This window comes from Eptatretus burgeri, chromosome 7, assembly GCF_056783735.1.
Source record: "Eptatretus burgeri isolate ZD-2024b chromosome 7, Ebu_testis_v1, whole genome shotgun sequence".
Lineage (NCBI taxonomy): Eukaryota > Metazoa > Chordata > Myxini > Myxiniformes > Myxinidae > Eptatretus > Eptatretus burgeri.
The window spans coordinates 103,240,139-103,255,010 of NC_140967.1; the positions used below are offsets into that span (position 1 = coordinate 103,240,139).

General features: G+C 43.7%; 1 protein-coding gene across 1 annotated transcript in view; it reads left to right on the forward strand.

Annotated features, from left to right (window-relative positions):
* The window catches only part of LOC147023965 (partitioning defective 6 homolog beta-like), a 52,106-nt gene extending 46,008 nt beyond the window's left edge, over positions 1 to 6,098 (forward strand). Inside the window, exon 3 of the mRNA XM_085890045.1 lies at positions 3,080 to 6,098. Within this exon, the coding sequence (XP_085746171.1) occupies positions 3,080 to 3,978 (899 nt within the window). The 3' untranslated portion in view covers positions 3,979 to 6,098. The remainder of the gene's footprint in view (positions 1 to 3,079) is intronic.
* The last annotated feature ends 8,774 nt before the right edge of the window (positions 6,099 to 14,872 follow it).

Genomic DNA, 14,872 nt, shown 5'->3' on the forward strand with positions numbered 1-14,872 from the left:
GAGTGTTGCACATGCCAGTGTTATCTCTGTACTGGAACTATTTGACCAGAGGCTTTGCCATCTCCTTTCCTCTTTTCATTATAAAACATAATTGTCATACTAAAGACTCGTCTTGTGTTACCTTTTGAGCTGTTTGACGAGCCTGCATGATATTATTTTTGTCTTCCACTTTGTTAGTAGTCTTACTTGGTGCCTGAAGTATCCTTTGTCGAATGTCCATGCTTTCTTAAGGAAAGCGCTGGTATGTTCAGTGGCCCACGTCCTCAAATTGCCATGGTTGTGCCTTTGCTTTCAAGCCCGGGCTGTTGTAGTCACCGTTAATTAGTATTCAGCTGCTGTTGTTCGGACTCGCAGCTCGCTGAAAAGGGAGCTTTTCTGTGTTACAATGAGCGAATCACAACGACCGTTCGTCTAACATGTGTTAACATGTCATCCCAATACTCCCTAAAAAGTGCAAGAAATCAAAATATTCATTCTTATCTGACAAGTTGGTCATACGGTGTTCTGGAGCTGCGACCATGTTTCTCAAGTGAAGCTCCAAGCTGTCGCATGATGCGCAGTACCCTTTGAGCAGTGGGCACACCCATTCTTGAAAAACCAGTCCGACTGACTAATCTATATTAGCAGTGAGTGGCTGCACGAATGGAACAATGAAATAATGAATGGCCTGTGTACTTGGAAGAAGTGGATGTTGCGTGTACTCGGGCTGGCTTGGTTTGTTGCTTTGTCTGAACGCTTCCCTCATGATGCTGTGACGCTATGTTCACTTCACATCCGTCCATTTCTGCATCCAAAATCTAGGCTTGTCGAAAAGCAAGGTAGCAAAGGTTACAAGGGTAGCACACTGGGGAAATAGACAAGAACAGGCAGGTGTATGAACAAACAGGAAGGAAGGGGGGGGAGAGGAGAGAGATAGTGACCGTGATAACGACGTATTAACGTGTAAGAGCGATTTGTGTGGGGAAGGTTGATGTGGACAAAACGGATCAAGGGTTGGGTTGGAAAACTGCATGGGATGGTGGAAAACTGCTGTTTGAAGCCAAGGAAAGGATCGTGGGATTGCATTGACTCCAGAAGTCAATTTCACAGATGTGAGAAGAGAGAATGGAGCGGAGGTGAAAAGTAAGTGTGAAATTTGTAAAGGTAACAAGTGGCTCACCAGGAGAATGCTTATATCCTAAGGGGATTAGGGAGGGGCAGAAGGATGAATTGGCAGTTGGGAGAAAGATAAGATTTTACATACATACATACATACATACATACATCTCGGATGCACCTCCTGACTGTTATGGTGATTATCGCCGCGAATTATGTCTCACTGTGTGGATGATGAGGTTTTACCGTATGAGACATAATCCACAGCGATGCTCACCATAACAGTCAGGAGGTGCGTCTGACATATAAACGACGAATGTGGTCATCATTGGTTAGATATTTATTGGTATGCTGTCCTGATGAGGGCACATAAGCCCAAAATCCAGATCGGCGGCTCCGTTTGACGTTGAACTGATGTTGACCATGTAATCTTTGTTTGACAGAGTTACTAGGCTGAGGCCTGTGTTGTAGGTGAGGCTTTGGTGTGGACTATGTCCAATGGGTATCAGGGGATTGCTGTGCGTGTGTGTATATGACAGACACACACACACACACACAGGCCCTGCACCTCTCTCTGCAACTTTGTGGAGATCAAAAGCTTTGGCTTGCTTCCACCTCATCCAAGACAGAGAGGTTGAAACAGGGATACCAGCCATAGGGTGGAGTGGAGTAGCATTCTGTTGAGCTGAAGATAAAGGTCTTGTGGGCAATGAGAACTTGATTTGGTGAGGATTGACTTGGCAAGACTGTGGCTACCCAGTCTGTGGTTAGCTTTTGAGGCCAGCTTTGATAAATCATGGTCTGCCCAGGATGGGCTGTAGCTGATTATGAAGTCCAGAAGTTTGAGGATACTGAACCTTATCTAGTGTGATCAAGGAGTAGATAGGTTGCGCTTGGGTTACTGAACGATCCTAATGTAGAAGCAAGGTGAGAATGTGAAATTTACTTGGATTGAATGACACGTTCCATGTGTTGGACCAGCATCTGATCCTTTCCAGATATGCAATGGGGGATGTATCTGCTGTTTATCTGAACTTGGGATGGGGAACCATGTTCAGAATAAGGTGAAACCCTATAGGAGGCAGTGGGAGGTGGGGGGGAGTAAGGTAGGGAAAGAGAGAGACGGGTTGGGTACACAACCTTTGGAGGAAAACGTGAATTCAGACATTGGTTTGGGGCTTTCTCAAATCCAGTTCATCTTTCTATTGACTGATAAATCTGTTATTTAATGTGAACAGTGACATTGATAATGTGTTGGGTTGTACAAGTGTGAAGACTCTCTCCCTCTCTCCTCCTTCTCTTTCTCCCCATTGGACGACAACAACTTGTAACTCTCTCCACCTGTCTCCGCTATTGCATCTCTTCGCCTGACACGAGGTGGAAATTAATTACCTTGGTTAGGGAACGTCATCAAGTAAAGTAGTTATTAATAAACTTTACTTGTGCAGTTATCTCTGGGTCACAAAATTGTCTGAGTGGTTTTGTTCATTTTGCTCTTCGTCGTCTTCTTCTTCTGTCACTGCAGATCTCTTTGTACACAGTGTTCATTTTAAAATGACAGCGGAGGGAAACGAACCACTTGATTACTTTCACATCGTCGTGATTGAAATTTACACGTATGAGATTATAAGGCCTATCATCTGATGTTTTACATTAATAACTCGTAATGAAAGGTTAAGTGTAATTATGTATTTTCAGCACCATACTTGCCCTTGGTGTCTGAACTTATATAAAATTTCTAAAGATCCAAAATGTCCATAAGAAATGTCATTTGTTGTTTTCAGTGTATTCAGTCCCTACCTCAATGCCTTCAGTAGTCATCAAGTTTGTATTAATTTAAAAAATGAGTTATATCGCTCACTGTGCCACAGAACAGACAAGTGATGGTCTGTGATAATAATGCCTGATCATTCATTTATCTTGTTTTCTTCTTCTGCCCACCCCCTCTCTCTCTCTTTCTCCGAATGTACCTGACCCATTCTAGAGGATGCTGATTACAACGCCTTTGGCACCAACAGCACTCTGCGGAAACGCAAGGGCCTCACAGGCTTTCCTGGTCTTCTGAAGACCCATGAGCGGCCTCGTCCCACCCGAGACATCTCCCTACCTCAAGACTTTCGTCCTGTTTCCTCCATCATTGATGTGGACATCCTGCCAGAAACAGTCCGCCGAGTCAAGCTTTACAAGCAGGGGTCGGATCGTCCGCTGGGTTTTTACATCCGTGATGGCACGAGCCTACGTGTGACACCGCGTGGAATTGAAAAGGCTCCTGCCGTTTTCATATCTCGGCTCGTGCCTGGTGGCTTAGCTGAAAGTACGGGACTGATTGCCGTCAACGATGAGGTCTTGGAGGTGAACGGGATTGAGGTTGCCGGAAAGACCCTGGATCAGGTCACGGACATGATGGTCGCCAACAGTAGGAATCTCATCATTACCGTGCGACCAGTGAATCAGCGGGTGGGAGGTGGCAGTGGCACACTCACGACTGCTGCAGCCGCTGTCACGACTACGACAACGATGACGACTCAGTCTACGAACGGTCTCCTCCTTCCAGGCCCCCCAGAACCTGGTTCATACGTCATTGGAAACTTTACAGATGGAGACAGTGAAGCAGAAAGTGATGATGATGTTATAATCGAGGGTGGAGCAGGGAGTCTTGCCGAACGCATCACCGCTGAGGATTCTGAGAGGGCAAGACCTAACGGAGAGGCCTGGCTTCATTCTGCCAGCGATCAAGGCCTCTGGAGTTCTGAGCAAGCCCTAAATGGCTCAACAAGATCAGAATCTGAGCAGCAGAGAGCCGAGGCCACCGCTAACGCCACGACGTACGGCGGACACCAGCGACACAGCATGGAAGAAGACGGGACGGTTATCACCCTTTAATGGACCATTCCTCTCAACAAGGCTTTTCCCTTGCATTCATTAACTCTCTTGAATTTCACTTGTTACTTTATTCCTCCTCCCAACCAGTGCTGAGCCATTCAGGATGAGGTTGTATTCCAGGACAAAACAGTCATGATGTCGGGTTTGAATTTGAATAGTTTCGACATTCCTGAATAATGTCACATGGAGGACGATCATCCCTTCCACGAGGTTACTTCAGCTCTTGTGGTTTTCCCTTCTTTCCTTTTTGTCCATCTTCAGCCTGTTTTCTTACCACTGACTGAACTTCCCATTGTGACATGATGAGACTTGAACCACACAGCACCTGCCTTTGTATTCATTTCATCAAGAATTTGACTTTATTGGCTCTGGCCATTTTTGATAAATTTTGGAGGGGCTACCCCATGTTTGGCCTCCTGGAGAGGTTACCTCCCTCTTTGAAATTACATGCTGTTTTGTTTTCTCCTGTTTTTTAAATTCTTTTTTTAAAATATTAATTTCATGGTTTTTTTTTTTTTTTTTTCATCCTTGATCACAACAGAGGAATCACAGGACTTTCTTACAACTGCTGTGAATTTGGACCTGTAATGCCCGTTTGACATGTGCTCACTGTTTTGCTGGTGCCGTGCCGACATCAACCCATCCGTGGAGCTCGGCTCTACTGACACATCGACATCATGGAATGCCAAGTACCGCTCGTCACCAGCTTTGCACCATCTCTGTTTATTTTCATCACTTTCAACTCCGATCTTTCTTTCCAAACCAGAATACATTTCCATGTTGTAGCGTCGGGTATAATAGCCAGAAAACGCCGGAGACTTCCCCGATCATTGTATCCAATCTTCGTCTTTCATTTTCACTGGGTTTCCTCCTCCATTTAAGACTATCACACAAACTGTCAGAACCTCTCCTCATCAGGCTCTATAATTTGTATTTTTTTCACTTTTCCCAAATCTCTTGCTTCTTTTTACAGCTTCCTCTAAACTGACTCTCCTGGAGATACCAGCAGAGCTGTGGTGAGCTTCAGTTTGTTTTCACAATGTGGTGGTGTTCTTGTTGTGACTTGTTGAATGATTTGCATTGAGTGAGCACAGTAACAGGCAAAGTTTGCACTCTTCATACTGCTCACTTCAACGCAACAGAGTGCAAGTTCGACGTCTGGCTGTGCTCACCATTGCCGTTGTACAGGGTTTTGACTTTGGGTCGTGTCCTTTGCTTTTGGCACCCGTCAAGCTCGACTGCTTTTTAACGAGTAACCAGACTTTGGTGTTGGAAACTAATGGCAGTAAGACATTTTACTTTTGCTCACAAAATCACATCACGTCAAGGATTTCTGCTGCACCGAGAGCCTCGTCCTGGTGATAGACACATTCGGCCATCACTCTCCCTTTGCAAAGAGCACAGCACATTTCACAGGGATGGGTTAGCAGCTAGATGGAATCCTCCATCACCAACTGTATTCTGACACTGGAAGTTTTCAGCAAAGTTTGCAATGGCAGCTCTGTGGACAGATTGCTGGAACAAAAAACAGCTGCCTGTCTTGGATTTGTACATGAGTCCCTTACCTTGTCTGCCATGGCAGTTTATGTATATTTAATCATTCACAATGTTCCATTTGTGGTCTATGCTGGAAAAAGTGTACAATGGTGCCTTTGGTTTTAGGATCCCTGGAGGAACCTGCTCATGAAACCTCCACAATGCTGATAGGTTTGCTTTGTTTGAACTCAAACTCAATTAGCAGCCTGAACAAGTCAAGTGGTTAGCTTCCACATACTTTTTTTTTCCTTTTTTTTTTGGTCCTTGAGCCAGACACTGATGGTACTGTTTTTGTGAAGCTGAAATAATCTGGAGTAAATCATGTTCTCAGATTTTTCATGCTGCCACTTGCTTTGGGCAGTGGCTGTATTTTTATATGGAATCAGAGGTTTTAGCTGAGAGCAGTATTTTTCTTAGCACTGTGTACACTTTATAATCCTACTGTCAATTCATCACTTTTAGCCAATGTGATTGAACAAAGAAATAAAGTTACCAGTATGGTTTCTGCAGAGGCAGCAACACTGGCACATCCATATACAATATTTTAAATAAACTTGACATGTTCCTCAAGCACATGAAATCTGCTCAAATGTTGATCTCTGCATCCAAGGTGGGCAGGTCTGTTCCTTTTGACCATTTAAATGAGTGCCAAGACTTGTGAAGTTGAAATAATGCCTTTTTGTAAACATCCAGTCTCATTGAAGAGCAAGAATGCAACAAAAAACAGCAGGAGGGGTCCTCCTCCTCCTCTGAGAGCAGTGCATGAAGAGTGAGAATAGATTCTTTGATGAAGACAGCAACTCCTTCACCAGGACAAGGCTCAAGTCTGTCAGACTGGAGGAGGGAGTAACCAGAGATACTTGGGAGTCAGACACATCTTGGGGAGGAAAGTTTCAATTTGGCAGATTATGTCATGTTAGTCAGTGGCAACCTGGATGGAAAGATCTCAAAGGCTCCAGATATTTGAGTTCACACTGTTAATGAAGAGGAAGGAGGCTTTGGGTGCAGGGGATGAAGGGGGGAGGGTAGGACAAGGGATAACAGGGAGAGGTAAGAAGGGTTCTTGAAAGAGTGGGGGATTGCAGAATAGCTTGGGGAGGGGGCCAGATGAGGAGAAAAGGCTGTGTGCTGGGGGAGAGGAGGGACAAGAGAGGGGGAAGAAGGCAGTTGAGGATTTGAGGAAGTGGAGTGAAGTGAGGTGAGAGGGCAGTAAGAGGCAGCTTTGTTGATGGGAGGGGGGGCAACTTTGAGAAGGATGAGTGATGGGGAGTTTGAGAGATGTGAGGGATGCTTGGATGGAGAAGAGTGTGATGGTTGCTTTGAGAGTGAGGGGGAGTTGACACTGAAATTGGAAAAAAAGAATGGTTGATGGAAAGCAAACATTGATAGCAAACTGGGGTTTTTTTAATTTTAGGTCAGAGATGCAATTAAACAAATTTCTTGATGGATGCAATAATGGCAAATTCAGAGAATGGAGAAGAAACGTTATAACAGTTGGATTTTTTAGGCAAGGTATGAAAGACATCAAATTGAGACCAGTCTGTTTAAATAGTAGAAGAATTGTGCATTAGGATACAGTAAAGAGTACCACATGTATCAAAGAGGAAGATGAAGCATTATAAGAGATCGTTTTTATTATTATTTGAGAGTTTTCAACAAATTAAATCATGGAAGTGTCAAAAAAATTGTGACATGAATGTTGAATTTGGATCGATAAATGCAGGAGGTGTAAACAGATCACATGGTTATGATTACAGGTAAAACAAGATTATTAGTTTTTGATGTATTTTTGAAGAACAGGTAAGATTCAGTAATGGAAGGTTGTAGATCAGAAGAAATCAAGGTAATGGCGAAAGGTTCAGTTCAGTCGAACAAAGATGGTGTGCCACAGGAAGAAGATGAATCAAGACATGAGTGTGCAAGGAGAAAGGTAGGTTTTTAGATCCCCAAGGAGGATCCTGTCTTACTCATGTTGTTGTTCTTGTGGACTTTTTTGTTTCACACCCAACAGTTTTCATTGAAACTTGGCGTATATAGGTAAAAATACCCTGCACAGACAGTAACAATCTCCGATTTCGAAAATTCCTCCGAGAAAAAAAGTTGACGTCAAAATATCTCCACTGTTAATGGAAATCGCCTTAAAAAATTATCTCCAAAACGAGACAAGCTTTTTGAATTCTGTTTGCAGGAATCGAACAGGGCATTAGCAGAGATGAATTACCACACATGATACATCACTATGACATCATATCAATTTTTATGACATTCCTATTTTGATATTTTTTGTTTCATTTGTTTCACAGCCTACAGTTTTCATCAAAACTTCCTAAAACTTGTCATATATATGTAAAAATACCCTGCACAGACAGTAACCATCTCCAATTTTGAAAATTCCTCCTACAAAAAAGTTATGACATCAAAATATCCCTGCTAATGAAAAATCGCCTAAAAAATTATCTCCGAAACTCGGAAAGCTGTTTGAATTTTGTTTGCGGGAATCAAACCGGCCATTATCACAGATAATTTATCACAAACCTGATACATCACAATGACCTCATCATTAGAGGATGAGGATCTTGGCTCATTCATGCTTGTTTTGTTTGTTTGTTTTTTAAGACAAGAAATAGAGTGATTAGTTGGGAGGGATGAAGGACATTAGGAGAGTGGGGAAGTTAGAAATTGAAGGTAATGGGAAGAAAAAACAAATAAACACAATCGTACACCAAGGGGAACAAAGGATAGGCCTCAAGCACCCGATAAGACAAGGTCGACGAAATCTCGTAAAATAACACAATTTTTAAAACAAAACCGAACCAGGAACACACAGTAACATGAAGGTGAGAAAATAAACAGTCAAAACAGGACAGATAATGACCGGAAACTTAACTTTGAGATCGTTAGCAGAGAGCCCTGAAGGAGACCTGCCGACGCTCCAAACCCAGAACCAGAAGTGACCCAAACACAGAACCGCTTACTTCCAATCATCAGCAAGTTCATGTAATCCATCATCAGTTGACTTGAAATCATTCCTTTTCTCCAATGACCTGATCACAGATGATCAATTTGGATTGAGTCCTGGTCAATCTACAATGGACATGCTCCTTCAACTCCCCTAACAATGGATGCAAGCCCTCAATGTCGAACATGAAATCTGCGTCATCTCTCTGGACATATCTCATGCTTTTGATGCAGTTCGACATCCTGCCTCACTCGCCAAACTCTCTTCCTACGGCATCCAAGGCCAACTCCACTCTTGGCTGACTGCCTTACTCCACTCTCAACAGAATCCATTCATCTCCTCCCTGTCAAGGCTCGAGTGCCGCAAAGCAGTATTCTCGACCCAATTGTATTCCTAATATTCATCAACGATCTCTGACTCTAGAAAATCTTCTTTATCTCTTTGCTAATGGCTCCACCTTCTGCCATGACATCACTCATCCTGCAAACAGGCTGCAGTCACTTACCTCTCTTCAGACTTTGACAAAACCTTAAGATAGTCAAATACTTGGAATATGTCATTCAATCTGGACAACTCCCACACACTCATTCACTCACTCTCTCACCAAAAGGACCAGACAGTAAGTAAACCCTCACTTCTACTTTATTCACAATTCCCTCAAAGAAGTTCAGTCATTCAAACTCTTGGGACTCACCGTTAGACATTATCCTTCTTGTGCAAACCACACTTGTAAATTAGCCTCCAAACTGGATATCCTCCATCATGCAAAGTCCTTCCTTGCACACCTGAATTCTGATCCAGCAAAACAGCCTTCATACACAGCTTGGAGTGCTGCTGTCCCCTCTCCGCTGATGCCCCAACATCACACCTTGCTCAGCTTGACACCATGAAAACCAAGACCTTCAAGATCATTTGAATCTCCCACGATGAAGCCGAGTCGACGGGTCCATCACCTTGCCATTGCAAACAGATCGGTGGTCTCTGTCTTCTTCCAACTTCTTCCTAGTGTTGCACACTCTGCCCTCTCCATGCACCCCCTCCCATATTTCTGCAGTGTGCACGTGGTCCACCATGATCCCCTTTTGGTGAAATTCCCAAAATCCAGAATCTTTGCTCTCCTCCACCAATTTGTTCCTTTTTTCCCCCCACCTGTGAAACAAACTTTCACATTCTCTTCAATCCCATTCTTACCTCCAAGTCTTCATGCTGTTCAGTGATATCTCAGATCACCCCCCTTCCAAAACCATGATCTTTTCTACCCTCATTAAACCACTTCCCCCTCCCTACAAATTCCCAGTTTTTCTTTCCTGAGAGTTTATTTCAGGATCCACCTTATCCAGGAAGAAACGTAAACTGTTCAGCCTAGTGGAGACATGCACTCCACCGAGTGCCATTCTTGTCAATTTTGTTTCACTGCTCAACAGACAGACTGAAACATTGACCTGACTGTCACAGGCGTGATTGGGACAAGATTCCGTACAATTTACCAAATTCAGAGCCAAAGTACTGCTAAGCTGCAGGTTCGGATTCTGATTCATGTTCTACAGTATTCAACATATAACGTTCAAGCGAAACGAGAACAGCACTTGGTAGAGCACATACCTCAGTCAGGCTGAACAGTTTACATTTTGTATCCCACCGATAGGCCGGATCTGAATCAAGACCTCAAACAAAATCAATTTGGCTTGTTTTTGCCACCCACCCACTCATCCACCAAAGTTTTGTCATAACTTGTCCACAACTTTTTAAGATATCGTGCTGCACGGTATATCGTTTTTCATCCTACATCTCAATGGTGAAGGATCAATTAAAAAATTATCAGATTTGGACGTTCACCAAAATCGAATCATTTTTGTCCTCATCACACACCCAACCTGTAGAAACAAATTTCGTCCAAATCCATCAACAATCTTTTGATATATAACATCCTCCTGACAAACAAACAAAAAAGAGCCGTCGTACAGAGCACGATACTTGCAAAATCCACCCCTCTCGAAAGGTTGCCATGGAAACATCAAAAGGTCCATTTCATCAAGAACAGAGTTCAGGTCATTCGGATGAAAACTGATTATTTTTCAGATTGAAATTGATGATTTTAGAAGTTTGACCTCAAGTTGACTTTTTGACCTGAAAAATAGTTGCTTTACAAATTCAGCGATGCACAATGTAATTGTGGCTTAATCAGATGAAAATTAATTTTTCATATGAAATTTGATGACTGTTGAAGTTTGATCTTGGGTTGACCTTTTGACCTCAAAAATAGTTGGTTTCCCAATTCAGTGATGCACGATGTAATTGCGGCTTAATCGGATGAAAATTGATGATTTTTCAGCTGAAATTTGATTGTAAAAGTTAGATCTTGGGTTGACCTTTGACCTCAAAAATAGTTGCTTTCCAAATTCAGCGATGCACATTGTAATTGCGGCTTAATCGGATGAAAATTGATGATTTTTCATCATTTGATGACTGTAGAAGTTTGATCTTGGGTTGACCTTTGACCTCAAAAATAGTTGGTTTCCCAATTCAGCAATGCACTTTGTAATTGTGGCTTAATCGGATGAAAATTGATTTTTCAGATGAAATTTGATGACTATTGAAGTTTCATCTTGGGTTGACCTTTGACCTTAAAAATAGTTGGTTTCCCAATTCAGCGATGCACGATGTAATTGCAGCTTAATTGGATGAAAATTGATGATTTTTCATCATTTGATGACTGTAGAAGTTTGATCTTGGGTTGACCTTTGACCTCAAAAATAGTTGGTTTACAAATTCAACGATGCACGTTGTAATTGCAGCTTAATCGGATGAAAATTGATGATTTTTCAGATGAAATTTGATGAATGTAGAAGTTTAACCTTGAGTTGACCTTTGACTTCAAAATAGTTGGTTTCCAAATTCAGCGATGCAAGATGCAAATCTTGTTCACATTTCAAGTCAATCGGATGAAAATGACGATTTCAGAAATTGGACCTCAAGATCTGTAGGCTTCTCAGTTGAGACTACCTCTACAACTTGGGAAAATTTCATGACGATCGGTTTAGAATTGTGACCTGAAGGCGACAAACAGACAGAATAACACAATCGACTGACCAATATACATAAAAAATCTTCGATTTTGCAAGTAACAAGGTGAACCAATTGCTTCACTCCATTTTGCACGACGTGCATGCAATAATAAAGCACAACAGACATGGAATGAGCACACAAACAATGACCACAGCATCAACATCAACAGTTATAAAAAATGAATTTTTCATGCATCTCTTTACATCCTCATCGAAATTCAGAGATAGACGTGCAATATGTTGTTGAAGTACAGAATGCTGTGTTTTGATTAACCCAATCACCGAAGTGGTGACTATAATAGGCACAGCTAGTAATAACAACATGATAACAGACACTCCTGTACCATGGAGTCATGTGCTGGTACGGCATGTTTGGTGTGGCAACATTACAATGGAAAAGAACAGCAATGATTCAGCAACACTGTTACCGTCTGTGATTATGATAAAATGTGTTCATCCTTTGTTCCTCTCACACAATAAAAATTGCTTCTGAAACGATTGCGTTTTCAGTTAAGATGGACAAACCAATTTAATGGCTGGAGCCACCGATTAAGACTATTGTCTGAGCTAATACGCGATCCGTGTAACTCTGACCTGAACATGTACAATGTGCTGTACAAGTTATCAGGAACAGTCGAAACAAACTCAGAGTTTTATATTAAAAGTTCCGCTGGCAAAATAAAATCTATACATCTGTTCAGCACTTAAACATGGCTGGACCACCCAAACTGTACAGCATCAAAACACCCACATGGACCCCCAAAACAAAGAAATAAATAAATAAAAAGCACCCACATCCTCCCCCCCCCCCAAAAAAAAAAACCCACACATGGACACCAAAAAAACATCAGATTAATGACCACCCATAAACAGCACATCTAACGAATTGAAGGAAAGTGGTTCAAATGAGAAAACTAGAAGGGCATTCTTCGACGTCACCAGATATGCCTCCACCCACGTGATTACATTATACATTCCTGCACCAAGTTTGAGCAAAATCCCTGAACCCAGATTCAAAATATTTTTACCAATTCTGGCCCGTCCGGCATGCGACCGGCCGCTTGACTCGAATGGCGACCACGTCGCCCACCGGAACGGACAATTCAGTCGTGACCCTCTTGGAACTATCACCAAGGAGCTAGTCACGGGTGGGGGTTTAACCTCACCACAACCCAGTCCACATTCTACCCGCACGAAATAGGGTGAATCGCCGAAAGTCGATATACCTAAGTGCTCGCACGGGTAACCTACCGAGGGGTTGTACCACACCACAGGTCGACTCCGGACACAAACCGCTTAAGCGGCTCGTTCCGTGCTACAGGGATATCCGAGCAGAGTTATCGGCGACCTTGACGGTTCAGATTAGTTACCGGGTGTTTTAAACCCACTATCAATCCCTTACGTGATGTGATGCAAGATGGAGATTCAACAAAGGAAAGGACGAAGCGAAACGGGGGAACAATTGGACAAGCACTTTTAATGCGCGACACACGGAAGCACGTATTTGCAGTCAGCAACAATTAATCATGCACGTATACAGAGGCAAGAACAAAAGCAAGAAAAGTTGCAACCGAATATAATAATTACACAGGCACTTATGCAGTTCTAAACTTGACGAACTGGCGCCACACACACATTTACACAAAACCCAAAGAAACAAAAGTGGTGACTTCCCTTTTTGCACACCGAGTCCTTCTCCCGCACTCTCAGCTTGCAGCTCCTCCGGCGTGGTCGGTGAGCTCGTGCTTCGCGCCGGCACTTGTTGGCCGCTCGACGCCACAGACGGGGTTTTTGGGAACGAACGGGGTTTTCCGGCGCTATCTCGGTGCGGACGGGGGGGGGAGGGAGGGGGAAGAAACTGTCGATACTTGGGTCGAGAGAGGGGAATGGCAGATGCTCCGTCCCACCAGCGGGGTCTCGGGACCGCATCAACTCCGACTGACCCTCCGACCAGGAACTCTCAAGCAGGAGCTTCCTCTCTCTCTCACCACACAGTCATCAACAAAGGGATCAAGCACGCTCCGTCCCACCAGCGGACTCTCGAGCAGGAGCTTCCTCTCTCTCTCTCACCAAACCGTCATGTACAAAGGGATCAAGCGCGCTCTGAACTCTCCTCGTTCGCCCCCTTTGTAGCGTGGGGCTCCGCCCTGTCGCTCCGCCCCGTTCTTCACTCCACCCCTCTTCGAGGCGTTTCGAGAAAGGTCTCAACAGGGGGCGTTCCTCCTCCCTGATCGCGTCACACCGCGCATACACCAATCGGGAGCAAGCTGCCCCACCCTCCCCTTCACACCAAGCGTGGGGAAAAATGGTGGGAAAAAACCCCACAGGCTTCAAAAGTGCTTTTGTTCTGCCAATCCTTTTCGGACGGTTTCCGTGGTGTGGAAACCGTCTTAGCATGGTCCGCGGAGGATGGCGTTCGTAAGCGGGTGTATTGACGAAGATGGTGGTGAGTGTTGTGGGGGTGGTGTGAGCGTGGTGAGAGTTGTGGAGTAGTTGGTGGCGGTTGTTGTTTGCGTGGAGGTTTGTGGCAATGGTGGCTCAAAATAACGATAGATAAAGAAAAACGGCTAACTAGAGCGTCGCAGCCCGAATGAATCACACATATTCCCTCAAAACAACGGGTGTGGGCTAACTACACATGAACTTATAGATATATCTCACCTGAGGACCTTTCTGGTGTATTGCAAATTTCCACAACCGTAACAATATTAAATAATTCTGGCTGCAGGACCACGAGTACGATCAGGTTAAAATTGAAAACATATTGTTACAGTTGTAGGGGTAAATTGAGGAATTTCATCAGAAAATTAGGATTGTATAGAGTTGCTTGGTCCGTGGATGTGTAGGAGACATATCAATGTAAATTAAGTAGGGAAACTGTGAGCTTAAGTGTTACTGGTCAACACACGGGAGGTGGTGCAGTGTTAATTAGATCAGGATCAAGGATAATTTTCCCCAGTATGTGATGGGCCCCTGTGACCGATTCTGACATTTTTGTATTTACAAGCCAGCCATGAAGGAGTTGCATTTTTATAACCACAACCATAACAACAAGCAATCAAAACATGCTGAGCAGGCAGAAGACCCACCTTCCCAGGTTCCGTGCCAGCAACAGAGGTGGAAGAAGGGTGAGGTTCAGAATAGTAGTTGTGAGAGGAATGTGGCTGGGACAGAGGATCTTGCTTTCCTTTCCTCTCGGCACAACAAAATAGTTGCGTGATACTCATGTTGTGCAGTGAATTGGCTCACGTAGAGCAAGATGTTGGCCATTGACTCTTGGCTGGTTGTGAGAGACAGACCTCAAAGCCTCATGTATGTCACCGAAGGAAGCAGC